Consider the following 16,457-nt stretch of genomic DNA (forward strand, 5'->3'; position numbering starts at 1 on the left):
CTCAGAAGGTAGTGTGAGAAACCTGAGGGTGTTCTCACAGATAGACCCTGAGGATCTTTTGTTCAGGTGGCCAGGGCGCGGCCATTGCCTTTGGAACCAGACACTGACACAATGGATACAATTTGTAAAACCTTTATTGAAAATGTTGGGGTTGGTGAAACTACTATTTTTCCCTATAACTAAAATGGGAGTAGTATCGACCATCAAACGATAAAAAAAATAGTCCTAGTGGAGTCTGTGGAATCAAAATGGCCTATGCTAACAAAAACCTAATGCATGCCCCATCTCTTGTACAAACAGTGTAAATGTATGCAGAGAGAAAAATCAATGTTTGAAAGAATAAAGGCTTTTGAACCAGATCGCCTCCTCACGTTACACCTCTCGGAGTAAGGCTGTCATCGTAGGTAGGTCGACACACTTTAGCTCGGTTTCTAACACTCTAAACCGTTCCAAACCACGGATTGAGGCCCACCTGGCCTTCCACGTTAAAGTCTCTTTCTTGACTTTCAATAATGTATTCCAATGTAAAGTTAACAAAAGCCCCCCTCTGCCGGGCTCTGACCTTACAGACCTTTTACTAGGTGATTTCAATCTCCATCTTTCCTACTCATTCTGCTTCTCCCTTCCTTTCTATTCTTGATTCTCACTTACTATCCCCACTTTCTACTCCTTCCACCCATAACTCTGGCTCTTCACTTGATTTAATTTTTCTTTCATCTTTCACTGCTTCTGTACTAGCCTTACCTGTCTACCCATCTGACCACTCGTTTCTCTTTGTATCACTTATTCCTCCTATTTCTTCTACTCCTCTCTTGCCTAAAATATTCTATCAACGCGATCTACGCAATTTGAATTCTTCACTCTATTCTTCCTTCTCTTGCACATGTCTACTCTTTCTTCTACTCTTTTTTGTCAGGTCTTGATCAACTATATCCTCTATCTGCCTTTCAGCCTACTCGTAAACCTGCCCAACCCTGGCTCTCTTCCCATCTCTGTTCTATGCAGCAACTTCTTCGTCGATTGGAAAGAGGCTGGCTTAAATCTCGTTCTCCGTCTAATCACTCTGCTTATTTTTCTTCTCCAGCATGGGGGCTGGCATGGATTCACATGCTCATGAATATTCCCCGTTGTCAGGCTGGGAATCCTCGGTAAAGAAAAAATCAGTATCAGTTTAGTTTCTGATCTGTCTTTCTTAGTAGTAACCAATCACTGTTCTCTGGGTCATACTGCCCCCAACCAATGACTGCCCTCTCCCTAAGCCCCGCCTCTGGCAGCCATCCTCAGATTTTTTACAGCACGCTCATGTGTTGGGAGTCCTCGTGTTTAGCTCTCGAGTTTTTTTTTTTTACTGCGTTTTTTCAGGAGATTTTCACATTTTTTCAGTTTAATCGAGCCTCAAGCTCCACCGTTTCTACTTCCGATAACGGGGACCCGTGTCGGAATTCTTCTATGCCCCTCAAGGGTGACGTTTTCGTCGAGTTTATACTTCTTGGAGGATGCCGGAAGATCTGCGGCCTACCTCAACGGACATGGCCCAGGACAAGGGAAGCTTGACGCCCGGATCCAAGCTGTTCAGGTGCTGCCCTGGATGCTGATTACAGAGCGTTTTCAAGGAGGACGAGCATTCGCGATGTCTCTACTGCCTTCATGAGGACAAGACGCACGTGGAGAAAGACTGCGCGTTCTGCAAGAACCTTTCGGAACGGACCAAACAAGACCGTCGTTCCCGCCTGGCTGGAGAAGGGGACAGCAGGTGAGAAGGTGAAGAAGAAGTCTGAGCGGGCTTTTAAGTCCTGTGAGGGCGCCCCGGCGACGGGGGCCCAACAGAAGGCCAAGCACCGCGAGTCCGCGGGTACCGGGAGCGCCGAAAGGTCGGGCTCTTGGGTTGCCTAGGCAGGGCGCAACTTCCCTTGTACGTTCGACCACGAGCCAGCGCTCTGGTTCGGGGAAGAGGAAGTCCGAGAACCCGGGTAGGCCGCTGGAGTGGACCCGGTCAATCTCGAAGGGGGAGCGAGGCGCTGACCCTCCCCCTAAGGCGAAGGCCCAGGACGCACCTAAGGTGGTGAGGGCTTTGATCCACCCGGCAAAGGCCTCTACCGAAGTGGTCGCTGCGACCCTGGCGAAGCCGGCTGAGACTACGCCTGTGGAAACGCCCTCCGGGCCCAGAGTATCCCTGCCACCGCAGAGGGATTCCTCTTTCCAGCCCATCACTAAGACCCCCGTGAAGCCCCCGGCTGAAAAAGAGGGAGGGGGGGCGGTGGCCATTACAGACTCCGAATCAGCCTCTGAGGAGGAACTGGTGGAAACCGAGAAGGGCCTCAACGAGAGGTCCTTGGGCCTCAACGAGAGGTCCTTGGGCATCAATGAGAGGTTCATGGGCCTCAACGAGAGGTTTGAGAAGGTTCAATCCCAGGGGGTGGTCCCTGCTGACGTGATCGAAGATAGCAACGACTACGACGAACAGGGCCCAGTGGAGCGGCCATCCCGTCCGGCGCAGCCATTGCCCGAGCCCCAGGATAGCTCGACGGCTCCAGAACCAGGCCCGTCGGGAAGCCCTCCGAACAAGCGGAGGAGAGTTCACCCCGCTCCGCCCTTCGTGCCTGCGAGACCGCTGGACCCCTCATCCCCCTCGCCGGACCTTAGAGAGGATACGGCGACGGATACAGCGACGGGGACGGTCAATGATGGCGGCGATGACACAGCGGACATCCCGTCTTCACCCCCCCCCCCCCGCGGGCGTCTCCAGCCGACGAAATTGGTTCTTTCCACGCCTTGATAACCAGGGCATCCGAGCTCTTCCAGCTCTGCCCTGAAGAACAGAAAAATGAGGGGTTTCTGTACCAACGACGAGAGGCCAAGAGGAAGACAGTCCTCGCGGTGCCTTTACTTGACGACATCTGGGACAAGGGGCTTGCTGTCCTCAAGAACCCTTCCACAACACCAGCCAGGAGGGACAGGTACGAGAAGAAGTACCGAGTCCCCGATGCCGCCCCCTTGTGCCTCAGGGCCCAGCCCACGCCGGACTCTGTTGTCTCGGCAGCGGCTAAGAAGAAGGCAGCGGGTGCGGCGGCTTCAACTTCCACTTCCCCGCCGGACAGCGAGGGCAAGAAGTTGGACTCTATGGGACGACGAGTCATCTCGTCTGCGGCGACGACAATTAAGGCAGCCAATGCCTTAGCGATTGTGGCCCGCTACGACAGGGAGCCCTGGTTCAAGATAGCTCCCCTGCTAGACTTCCTACCTGATGACAAAAGGGCGGAGGCCCTAGAAATTCTGCAGGAAGCGAGGCGGCGTCGGATCACGCCATAACGGTGGCAACGGACATTGCTGATACCGGATTTTGCCAACTGGGCAACAGAGTTTGCCCCCCGACGACGAGGATGGCTCAAGGCGACAGACTTTCGCCAGGACGTCCAGATCAGGGTGTTGGACATGCTGTTAGACGGCAACAACCTTTTTGGTAAGGCGGTGGATGAGTCCCTACAGGCCATCAAGACCGACTCGGAGACGGCCCGGGCCCTAGGGGTGCTTCAACAGCGACGGCCCTTTCGGAGCTCCGGAGGCAGACAGGGTGCCTCCAAAGGATCCAGCGGTGGCTCTTCCACTTACCGCCAGGCGGCCCGCTCCTCTTCCCAGGAGGCCTACAGAGGTCGCGGCAAGCAAGGGGGTTCACGCCGCTCTCGCCAAGGCCGCCTCCAAGCAAGACTGACCTGGTCGGGTTGTCGGGCCCCCACCAAAGCATCCCGGTGGCAGGCCGGCTGACGAAGTTCGTCAGCGTTTGGGAGTCCATCTCCACCAACCGTTGGGTGTTGGACACCCTGGCCAACGGGCATTCGCTGGAATTCCAAAAGAAGTGCCCTTGCATTGCTCCAGTGGCCAGGAAGGAGAATCACGTCCCTCAACTACTGTTGGAGGTAAAGGCGATGCTCAAGAAAGGTGCCATCGAGCTCGTCCCCGGAGGGCTCCGGGGCTCCGGAGTGTACTCAAGGTACTTCTTCGTCAAGAAGAAGACAGGCGGTTGGCGCCCCATCCTGGATCTGTGTCGCTTAAACAAGTGCATCAAGGCGCAGAAATTCAGGGTGGTCACCCTCCAGCACGTGCTGGGACAGCTGGAGGAAGGCGACTTCCTATCATCTTTGGACCTGGAGGATGCTTACTTCCACATCCCTATTCTAAAAAGGCACAGGGAGTTCCTCAGGTTTGTGGTTCAGGGACACCGCTACCAATTCAGGGCCCTACCGTTCGGATTAAAGTCGGCACCCAGGGTTTTCACCAAGTTCCTGGCACCAGTGGCGGCGCGGCTGCGTCTGCAGGTTATCCTTGTTTACCCCTACCTGAACGACTGGCTAATCCGGGCAAGGACAAGGGAACTCGCCGTCGAACACACGGCGAGGACCGTCCGGTTACTCACGAAGCTGGGGTTTGCCATCAACTACCCCAAATCCCACCTGGTTCCATCGCAGATAGCACTGTTTCTGGGAGCAAAGCTTGATACAGTGGGGCAGTTGGCCTCCCCCTCAGAGGAGAGGACCAAGACCATCCTGGGCAAGGTGTGACGCCTGCTAGCCACGGACGTGGCCAGGGTGAGGTCCATCAAGTCCCTCCTCGGGATGATGTCCTCATGCATCTATCTTGTACCCCTTTGCAGGCTTCGGATGCGTCCGCTACAGGAGTTCCTCGACGCCTGTTGGGTACAGGCGAGGGGCTGTTTCGAGGACAGGATCCCTCTCGACGAGGAGTTCCGTCGGGTGATCTTATGGTGGGGCATCCGTGCTCACCTCACAACAGGCACGGAATTTCAAATCCTGGCGTTTCAGGAGACAGTGACGCCTCTCTGGAGGGTTGGGGGGGCCACACCGGAGACCTCCACGCAAGAGGCCGTTTGCTCCCGGAGGAGAGGTCTCTCCACATCAACATTCTGGAGCTCCGAGCAGTGTTCTGGGCTCTCAAGTCGTTCCTTCCGTCCCTCAAAGGCAAAGTGGTGAGGATCTTCACCGACAACACCACCACAATGTTTTATATACGGAAGCAAGGAGGCACCAGATCCCCACCCCTATCCAAGGAGGCCCAGGATCTGTGGCACTGGGCCGTCGCCCAGGGGATGTTTCTGGTTCCATTCCACCTGGCAGAAATAAAAAACGCCATCGCGGACTCACTCAGCAGGGAGCTGCGCTCGTGCCACGAGTGGGAACTGCGCCAGGACCAAGTGGATCGACTCTTCCAACGATGGGGCAAACCCCAGATCGACCTGTTCGCGACGGCGACGAACTCTCAAGTGCCAGAGTTTCGCCAGCAGGTTCCCACAGCCGAGGAGCATGGGCGATGCTTTCTCGTTCCCTTGGGACGGCCTGTTTCTATACGCGTTCCCTCCGTTGCTGCTCCGCCTCATCAACCAGCTCAAGAAGTCCAGGTGCAGGATGATCCTCGTCGCACCGGCGTGGCCGAGGCAGATCTGGTTCCTGGACCTTCTGGACTTGTCAACATCCCCACCAGTCAAGCTGCCGGCAGATGCAGATCTTCTCTCCAGAGAAGGAGGCGCCATTCTCCATCACCCACCCACGGTCGCTGAACTTGCAGGCCTGGTGTTGTGTGTAGTGCTTAGTGTGTGCAGTGTGTTAATGTAAGGGGGGGGGGGGGAGTGTCTGCAAAAATTGAGATGCATGGTGAGGCCACGTATATTTGTTCATGGTGTTAGTGCCACCATTACAGTGAGGCCGTGACTGTGATATAGTCATGCAGAGTTAATGGCTATTCTGAGTGGTAGTAACTCTAACCAGACAAGGTACGATTTTGAGTACAGTCCTGTTTGAGTTATAGCTATTGTGCTGGGTGGTAGCGCCCCCAGTTGGTTGAGGTGTGAACGTTATTACAGTCACACATCGATAAAGAGGTATGTGTGCGGGTGGTAGCGCCCCCAGTGTTTGTAGGAGCATGTCTGTTGGTGATGGGCATGAAAGGTCACACATGTACTTCTAACTTGTGGTCGTGTACCACTAATGTATTCTTTTAATTGCTCGCAGGCTGTTGTTCCTGGCTGCACTGTGTGCCTAATGAAGACTTGTTCCATCTTTCAGGATTTGGAGTGTGCTTGTTGCTTAGTTGTTGTCAACCATTGGACTTGTTAGTGCTGCCATTGAGTTAAGTAGTTAGGTCAACCCCATGTTATGTTGGTGGTCTTGGAGATGGCTGGCCAGCATCTTCAAGCTGTTGCAGGATCTGTATATCTTGGTGTGGTTGGGTGGGCTCTGTTGGCATAGTCCATATATGTAGCTGTTTGTATGTTTGTGATGCAGGCATAGTTGGCAATATCTGGTAGAAATGTTTTTAGCGGTTTATGGGGTCTCTTGACAGGTATGGTGATTCTGTTGTCAGACTGGATGACTAGTATTACGCCAGGATGGCAACCTGTGCTTCAGGGTGGCAGCCTGGAGGCACGCCTGTGGCGGGGGCGAGCGGAAGGATATATGTTATTTTAGGCATGGTTTGGTTTGTAGGGTAGTCTTAGCCTTGTGTATGGGCTGTTATGTGTCTAGAGTGTGAGTCTAGAGTCTGTTTGTGGCAGGGACAGACATAAGGTGATTTGTTGTTATTATTGAGGGTGACCTGGATTTGTAGGTGAAGTTTGGAATCGCATTGCTGTAAGAGTATCTTGTGAAGTTTGTATGGTGGATGTTAGTGTGACTTGCCTGTCTGTAATGTGCTTGTTGTTTGTGTAGGCGCTTCGGTAAGCGGGGGAGATGTGTTGTGTGCAGTGTGTTAATGTAAGGGGGCGAGATGTGTTGTATATGTCTTGCCTGGTGAGCAGGAATGTTGTGATGTCATGTGGAGTGTTGATGTCGGAGTGTTGGAATGTGTGAGTGAAGGTTCCAGCCCTGGTCAGTTGGTGAACCCCTGCCTGGGTGATGGGCTGCCAGTGTCAATGTCCTTTATGTAACTTAAATGACTGCCTGTAAAGATACTTGTGAAACTGTTAATAAACCTGGCAAGTCAACCATAAGAAGGTATGCGAGTCACTTTGTAACACCTGGCTCCTGCAGCACTAGAGTTTGGAGGGTACGATATCCCGGCTGATTGCAGAGAGGTTCTTGCAAAGGCCAGGGCGTCCTCGACTCTCAAGTGTTACGGTCATAAGTGGAAGAGGTTCTCTGTCTGGTGCCGTGCACAGAAGATTAACCCTCTGCGGATTACGGCCCCTCAAGTGCTGCCGTACCTACTGTCGCTGGCCAAAGCTGGACTGGCTCACGCCTCCAAAAAAAAAAATACATCTGGTGGCCATCTCCCGATACACCAGGACTACGGGACGGGCGTCCTTGTGGTCTCATCGCCTGCTAAAGGAATTTATGAAGGGATTATTCCGATCATTCCCGCCGGTGAAGCCCCCTGCCCCGGCGTGGGAGCTTAATGTGGTGCTGACCAGGCTCATGGGAGCCACATTCGAGCCTATGCATTTGGCGGCTTTGAAGTTCCTGTCATGGAAGACAGCATTCCTCGTGGCCATCACCTCTACACGATGAGTGGGAGAGATTCAGGCCCTATCTTGCAAGCCTCCATACTTGACTTTTCATGACACGAGGGTAGTGCTGAGGACGCACCCCTCCTTCATGCCCAAGGTGCTGTTGGACTTCCACCTCAACGAGCCCTTGGTGCTACCAGTTTTCTTCCCGTCGCCTTTGACGCCGGCCGAGAGGACTTTGCACTCGCTGGATGTAGCTAGAGCGCTGAAGTTCTACGTGGACCGCACCAAGAGTTTTCGGAAGACGTCACAACTGTTTGTGAACTTTGGGTCGGTGAATCAAGGGAAGGCTCTGTTGAAAACTTCCATTTCCAGATGGCTCTCTGGCTGCATCATGCATTGTCACCGGTTGGCAAACCGACCGCTGCCCGGCCGTCCGAGAGCCCATTCGACCAGAGCGATCGCTGCTACCACAGCGTTTTTGTCTGGTGTGCCCCTGCTGGACATCTGCAGGGCTGCTACGTGGAGGTCGACGCACACCTTCACAAGATTCTACTGCGTCGATCGGGACTCCAGGGAGGAGTCCAGGGTTGGCCAAGCAGTGCTGCGCAATCTGTTTGCTTAAGGTGAGCCTGGTGAGGAGGTAAGAGATGCTTAATGTTGAGTTGTTGTATTTCTTAATGTTGCGCCTGTTGCCACCTCCCGTGGTTGTGCATGTGTATACTGCTGTGTATTCTTTTATTCATGAGCATTTGAATCCATGCCAGACCCCATGCTGGAGAAGGAGCAAGCTACTTACCTGTAACTGTTGTTCTCCAGCATGGGTCTGGCATGGATTCACATGCGAACCCTCCCACCTACCCCTCTGCGGCTCTTCACTTGGTCATACTGCCACTTGGCGTGCTACCAAATCTGAGGATGGCTGCCAGAGGCGGGGCTTAGGGAGAGGGCAGTCATTGGCTGGGGGCAGTATGACCCAGAGATCAGTGATTGGTTACTACTAAGAAAGACAGATCAGAAACAAAACTGATACTGATTTTTTTCTTTACCGAGGATTCCCAGCCTGACGACGGGGAATATTCATGAGCATGTGAATCCATGCCAGACCCATATTAGAGAACAACAGTTACAGGTAAGTAACTTGTTCCTTATCACACCCTTTATGACCACTGCCTAAATTCTGCTAAACGCACCTATTTCTCCGATCTTCATACTCAATCTGCTACAAACATTAATCCGCCTTCTCTCTCCTCCTTCCCCTGATCCTTCTATTAATTCTACTCTTTCTGCTCTTGATTTTGCTACCGTTTGTTCCTCTAAGGTCTATTCTTTACGTCCGGACATTGTTAACTCATCCTCCTCTGATACTGTATTTTCTCCACCTAAACCTCTAACGTTCTTTTCAGACTTTGCTCCTGTGTCCAACTCTGAAGTAACACTTCTGTAATCCAAAGTCCATCCTACGGCAGCTCCTATGGATCCTATTCCATCTGCCCTTATTCCCAAAATCTATCCTTCCTTTGTACCATTCCTTGTCTCATTCTTTAATATTTGTCTCTCTACATCTATTTTTCCTACAGCTTTCATACATGCTACCATCATTCCAATTCTAAAAACTTCAGCAAATCCTCTCATTGTTTCTAATTTCCACCTTATTTCTCTTCTACCCTATTTATCTAAGCTTCTGGAGCACCTCATCTATTCTCAGATTTCTTCCTTTGTTAATGATCCATCTCTTCTCCAACATTTTGAGTCTGGGTTTCATCCTCGTCACTCCACTGAGACTGCTTTAATGTGTGTGCTTAACTCTCTTCTGTCAGCTCGTCTCTCTAAACACTTTTCTTTTCTTATTCTTCTTGATTTAGCAGCAGCTTTCGACACTGTTGATCACTCTTTGCTTTTGGATTCTCTCTCTTCATTTGGCTTTAGGAGTTCTGTCCTTTTCCTGGTTCAACTCATATCTATCGAACAGAACATTTTCCGTCTCTTGGGGTGAAAAGACTTCCTCACCTTTCCCTCTTGGGCACAGTGTTCCCCAAAGTTCAGTCTTGGACCCGTTTCTGTTTTCACTCCATACTTCGTTACTTGCGCCTGTCATTTCTTCCTTCGGACTCTCGTCACTTTTATGCTGACGACACCCAACTTTTTCTATCCTGTTCATCTTTCACACCGGAAATTCACCACACTCTTACCACCTGTCTCTCTGCTGGCATTGCACTTCCTCACACTAAATGCTATGAAAACTGAGGTTCCATTCTTCCCTGCCAACACAATTCCCTCTCACCCCCCACCACTGTCTATCTCTTTTCCCCCCTTCTACCCTTTCTATTTTTCCTACTGCAAACAATCTTGGTCTTTGTCTGGGCTCTAATCTTTGTTTTACCCATCATATTTCCCTCGCATCCTGTTTTTGCTGCTTTATCTTTATTATATTTGTAAAGTTCGCTCCTCTGTCACTTTCCATGTGACTAAATGTCTTATCTGTTCTCTAATTTTCCTCTCTCCCTTCCTCTCGCCTTGGTCCTTTGAAATCGATATACCATTCCTCTGTTCGTGTACTTTGTCTTCTTACCTACCATAATTCTATCTCAGCATTGCTTGCATCTCTCAAATGGTTACATTTCCATCCTTCCATCCTCAATTTAAATTTAATTTTCTGTGCTTGTTCTTTAAATCTCTTTATGGGCTATCTTACTGCTCTCCTGTCCTCTTATACTCTTTCTCACCCTCTTCACTCCTCCTGTCTCTTTAAGCTGATCGTCCTCCGTCCCCCCTGTGCTCAGTCCCGTTTTCGTTCCTTCCAGCTTCTTGCTCCTCTTCATTGGAACATTCTTCCTCTATCTCTTCGGTCTATCACAGTCTACTCTCTTTCGGGTCGCTTTGAAAAATCACTGTCCATGATTGTTCACTTTATTAATTGATATTTGATTAACTTTACAATTCATTATTTTTGTACCATTGGTTTTAACTTTGTGAAGCGCTTTGGAAAAAAGTGCTGTATAAGACGAAATAAGATACAAAATACACACCATTCACGTAGGTCCCCCTCTGTTGGGCTCAGACCTCTCGCATCACAGTTCAACGCAAACTTGCAAGGGGGCTCCCTTCCCAAACTTATAGTACTTCGGATCTCCCTCAATCGGGAGCAGACCCCTTTCGGGACCTGCAACCAGTTAAGAGGACCCAGGTGCATAAAATGGGAGACCGCCAGAGAAAACGGGAGAGAAACTCACCTGGAGGGAATGACGCGGCTGGCAAACTAGGAGTAGGCTGAAGAGGGGCTGGCGGGAAGGACGATGTGTGCAGCAGAAGGGTGAAAGATACGCTGGGGCCCAAGGGGACCACAAGATGGTTGAGATACCGACAGATGACTGTCATTTGCAGTAATTTCTCTCCGTTATGCTACCCACATCGCAGAGCGTTTTTCAGCGACATGGGTAGGAAAGGGTCAAAGACAAGACACATACACGGTGGAAACAAAGCCTGTTACAGTTCCTGCACTAGGATAGAAGAGTGTGAATGCAAAGTTGGGGCTTTGCATTCAAGGTTTCAATAGTGCAGATGGGATTTTGACAAGACAATCACAGGGCTCTCATCCCATATATTTTCTTCCCATGCATACAAAGTTCTCACATTCCAGTATCTATTCTTATCTTACTTTACTCTGACCAACCCAACAGTCTTATGTCACCTTGAGTCAGTAGGTAGCATGGATGCACTGCTTTACTCTTAACTGCGGTGGCCAACCGCTTTCACCGTTCTCCTTAACATATCACAACATTTGTAGGCAGGGTATCTTCCCTCCTTTGTCCTTGGATAACAGACCCGTTCCAGATATGACTTCAGAATTCATTTCATCTGAGAAAACATTTACCCTCTCGTTTCAGACAAAATTACTCGGGACCAGACACATAACAGAGCAATCGCCTACGTTTGACAACCCACGATTTCTCAATCCATTATCCTTCCACGTCTGTTCTGTCTACTGCCTGTAATCGCCAGTTGCACCTGCCAGCTCTCCTCTCTGCCTCTGCTGGGTGCAAGGGGGATCGCTGGGAGTCGCGTCCGGCGACACTGGAGTGTGGCAGCAGGGCAGAGGGAATCACACGACGCAGGAACCAATATTGTTGTGGAAAAATACCCACAGACTATTACGATGGATTGGTGAATGATTTTATTGGCAGTAGCAAAGCCACAGGACGGCAACAAAACAATGGCGGAACGTAACTGGGTGCAACAACTCCAAAATCCTCCAGTCGTGGGATTTTATTCAACAGAGCACACATGCCTTTCAAAGGACAAGGCGGTGTAAGCATGACACATTCTCTTACAGAAACAGTGTTAGTAGAAGGGCAGTGTCTCAGCATACAAGTCTAGGGCAAACTCGTTTTCTGCACAATAAACTCAGAAAAACATATGATGATACAGTAATTCATGCAAGGTAAGCCACCACTACAGTTCTCACACGTTTCGAGTAAGCCCGCTTGATTACTATATGATTACGTCCGTGTGCTAAAGCTGCCATGTCTAGGGAAGCAGTAGCCTAAAACTTGCTTATTAATGCTTAAAGGAAAACTCGTCCAAGGCGACAGTTGTGGCGGCAAGCTCAGCTACACACTAGGCAATGAGGCTGTCCGGGTTAAGACTTGCTGAGTGGAACAAATACCTAACAGTAAGGCACTTGTTAAACATGGCAGTATGCATTAGCAGCACAGCATTATAATGCAGTCTGGGGTAGTTCATAAACCTTTTCTAATCCCTAGCTTTCCCCCGCAATTCTAATGATTAGAGACTGTAATTTGTTTTTTTAGTTGCTTAGCTCTGTTTCTTTAAAGCCAATATGTAATCAAAGGTTTGATTCTCTTTTCTAACGTTACAGAGTATGTATGAGAGATCGAGAGATCAAAGTGAATATTTTTGATATGGCAGGACACCCCTTTTTCTATGAGGTAAGCTTTAACCATCTCACGCTAACATTACATTTGATATCCCATGTTGTCCATTTTCCCATTTTCTTCCGATTGGCAAGAATCCAATGACTAGAATGTTTTGTCCTATATTAACCAATGCAAGAACATGGGGGCTAAATTAAGGAATTAAACTTGTAATTTATGCCAGGCGTAAGTGTAGCTGTAAAATATGACGTGACAGGGTTTTCTCCGAAAATGTGTGTTATTTGTAGGAGTGCCCGTACACATTTTCTCAAACGATGTGCTTGTATGATGTAAAAGATCATTTGTTGTTTAGACACCGAGAGGTGCACATCTCTTTTCTGTGATGGCCTGTGTCTCCGGTAAGTGATCAGAATAATGTAATAAAATGGTGTCTTAATGACCCATTCCCTATTTTTCGTTCCAGTACAAAATTACACCTAACACTGACATACTACGCCCCTGGGCAATGCACGCCCACACTACAAGCATGAGCTTGCCTCTCTGGAAAGAAAGCCCTTTATGCCTTCTATACTTCAACTTGGACAGCGTTCACCCACACAAAGCTCAGGGTACATTTGAGCTCTAACTTCACCACTAAGTACTGAAATCTTGCCTTCTCTCCTCCTAACTAACCAAACCCACTGACTCTTTCAGATCCTCATAAGACAACCTGGATACTAATTTGCCTTATGTGGGCTGATAAAGCATGTTGAATCACGTTGGCATCACTAAAGCAAGTTGGTGTATATTGGTGGCGGTGGAGTGGTTGAATTTGGACTGTGAGAAGAGTTTGGGACTTCAGGGCGACGGCAGGGTAGACCTCTGGGGGGCAAAATGAACTGGGAATCTGGCCTCTGCCCCCGACCAATGCCTGATGAACGCCTGACTAATGCCTTTTTGCCTTGCCCAAGATGGGCCTTGCTCTAATGGGCAGAATTCCCAGCAGGCCACTGAGCACAGCACCTGAACATGGTAGAGTGAGTTTTGAGGCATCTCTCGGCCTGCCAACCAGCATGCTAAGCGAACCAAAATGGGCAACTGTGGGCTCAAATTCCAAGTAGACCTTATGACTGACCTGAAGGTTCTTGCTTCTTATAACCACTTGCTGTAGCTAATGGAAATTAACTGAAGTTTGCTTACTGCCCATTCCCCCTCATCAGCCAACTCGCAGATGCTTGCTTTGTTGCACATGGGATACATAGTATTGATGTGTGTGAGTGAATGTGTGAGAGACATGGGGCCTGTATGCAGGAGACCAATGGTGGCACCGTTGAAGGTTTTTTTAAATCTTGTAAGACCTAGTCTCATGTTGCCTTGGCTATGACGAACAGTCTCCCCTCTAAGATCTCATACCACACACAAACTGCATACAGACGGCCACCACAGGCCTAGCCGTAAGCCGTTGGCACATAAACACTAACCAAGTCATAACTAGCGGTGTAGAGTGAAGGTTTTATGTGCTGGCAGATCTATAGAGCCAATGTTTGGTTTGGAAGTATTGTACTTTGATTTGATTGTATAGGTTTTAAGTGTGTAATAGTTGGATTATTCTTTAGTCAAAATTGGGATATGTATTTTATACGTTGTTGATTGTAATGAAATATTGTGATGCCTATACCTACCAGTAAGAGCACAATGATAACGTGACTTTTCTGGGCACAGGTGAGAGTGCTGTTCTACCGTGCAACTCTATAAACATTGATGGCAATAGGCATGGGTGATGATGGATCCCTCATATACCGGATGGAGACCCATTTGCTGGGTTTTGTTACATGCAGTGGAAACCAGCATTGGATGACAACAGTTCGGCCACATTGCGAGATCTGTGTAGCTCAATTTATGGATGTCTGATGAATAGAAAGTAAACAGAAAACATATTCTTCTCTAGGCCAGGAACAAATGTGCAGGGAAACCTGGCTGGTGTTTCTAGCTCATCCAAAGAAGAATGCTACTTATATAACAACCAAAGGTGTGGGTGAGGGAGGAAAGCAAATTACAGACACCGTTCCTCAACATATGATACCTTTGGACTAGCAGCTGCTCTTGGTTTCTATCTCGAGCTTTGCCCGCTGCTGTGGAAGCATTGGTGAGGTCTGACTGTTCTTCTAGCATTTCTTCAATCCAACAAATAGTTATTTATGTCTAGAAAAGGAATATGATGTAGATCTGTTGTATTGCACAAGCCCAACATTGCCAGTTCAAGGCTTAAATCATTAGGTCTATTGCTACCTAGCCCCTTGCACATGGGATAGTCTCCCGCTGCCCTTTTAAGGGTGCTACCAAAAGCCTTGCCCTTTATATTTAGTTTGGGTCTTCCGTATTGCCAACACTTGCAGAATACATTCTGGACTCATTCTTTTCATTCATGGTTGGTGAGTTGCACTTTAAGAAAGCAGGGTGACACTGAGAAATAATTGTACCTTATTTACCAAATGAATCCTCTTTTTTTGGGGGACGGGGGTAATTATTATTAGCATTTTATTGCCTACCCTTCAGCCAATCAGAATGTAGGCAACAACTACTGATGTTGACTTTATTACAAAAAGGTTGACTTCACAAGCGGACATGGAAAGAACATAAAGCATTGGTGAGCAATGCAATTTCCCAGCAAGCTTTCCTTTCAACAATACTTTTGTACTGCTTCTTCAATGTTATTGGTCTGCATCCGGTTTCAAACACACCCACGTGAAGGCTAAAGCATGGAACAGTGCTGTCACTTTTGTATAGAGAAACTCTTCACTTGTATACCTAATGAATGGCACCTCTTGCTAAACCTGTTCAGTTCAACCAAGTTTACAATTAAAATGCCTACTTTAAAAAAAATAAAAGACGCCCTTGTTATTTGAAGATAACAAAATACATGTACATTTTAATTTGTTTTGTATCTCTATTTTACTCTCTATTAAACAAGTGTTTTTTGGTTAACCACCAAAACTCTAAAACCTAGATTGCTTTTACCTTCATGTGCTAATAGCCTTAAAGACCTTGGTAGGGGGCACTAACTCCATTTCCCTCTTCCTTCCCACCAGATCCACCCCAATCCTCTACTTTTTCCTCCTGTTGGCCATGCCCCCATCCTGGTATGATACCGTTATCAAACACCCTGCCTGTACCGTTTTTTTCTGTCCACCCGAAAACAGTCTCAGGCACTGGGCTTGTGCATATTTCTCCTTCAAGAGAATTGAGATCTGATGGTAGGATGCATGCAACCCGACAGTCGGGCTGTATGCATCCCATGTATGTAGGCTGGGCTGCAGAGATAGTGCTGCCTCACAGTATGATCTAGCAGCTGTATTCCTACCTGCTGAGCAGCTCCAGAAAGGATGAAGGAAATCATGTCTCCGGGCCTGAAGGTAAGCAGGGCCAGGTAACTTAATGTTTCTATGGTACTCCACTTACCAGCAGGCCTCATGGTGGGTGAGCAGAGCACAACACATGCAGTATTAAAGGACCGGAGGTAGGCGTTGCCTGGGTAACCCATCCTTGATGATGCCCACAAAATGCTGTTTGGTTTTGCAGATATCTGCACAGTCTGGCCCCTAGAGGATGACTGAACGGCCTTCGGAGGCTGATGACATTGCTCAGCCAGATTGCCGGCAGTCCAGTTCCCCCTTCTTCCCTATCCCTTTCCAAACCTGCGGAATTGAAAAACGGGAGGGGCTCAGGGACCGTAGCATCTGACAGACAGCCGGTGAGGATGCACCTACATTGGAGAGCCGGCCGGGCCCTCTGGTCAACAGCACAGCCTGTATATCCTGACACCGGTCTATGAAGGTGCTTCACTCTGACGGTGGAGGCCCTGCAGTGTAAACTAGAGTGTCTGAGGTAGAGGACACTGTTACTACAATCAAGAATCAACTTTCAGATTCAGAGCCATATGAAACAACATCAGAGTGGTTGACCTACTAGAGATGGCAGAGGGCTCATCGTCAGAATTGTTCATGATCCTGGTGGACCCCACAGGACTCTGAGCTCTTTTCCATTGAGCAAACACACAGAGTTCCATCCGACTCCAACTGGAACTAGAAGGTGCTAAGGTATCTATTTCTCCAGACTTCACACATGTGGTG

General features: G+C 48.9%; 1 protein-coding gene across 1 annotated transcript in view; it reads left to right on the forward strand.

Moving 5' to 3' along the window:
• Positions 1 to 16,457, forward strand: part of DNAJC27 (DnaJ heat shock protein family (Hsp40) member C27) — a 175,974-nt gene that overhangs the window by 82,850 nt on the left and 76,667 nt on the right. Inside the window, exon 3 of the mRNA XM_069605673.1 lies at positions 12,333 to 12,402. Within this exon, the coding sequence (XP_069461774.1) occupies positions 12,333 to 12,402 (70 nt within the window). The remainder of the gene's footprint in view (positions 1 to 12,332; positions 12,403 to 16,457) is intronic.

Source organism: Ambystoma mexicanum, chromosome 4p (genome assembly GCF_040938575.1).
Source record: "Ambystoma mexicanum isolate Mex_15411 chromosome 4p, UKY_AmexF1_1, whole genome shotgun sequence".
In the NCBI taxonomy this organism is placed as follows: domain Eukaryota; kingdom Metazoa; phylum Chordata; class Amphibia; order Caudata; family Ambystomatidae; genus Ambystoma; species Ambystoma mexicanum.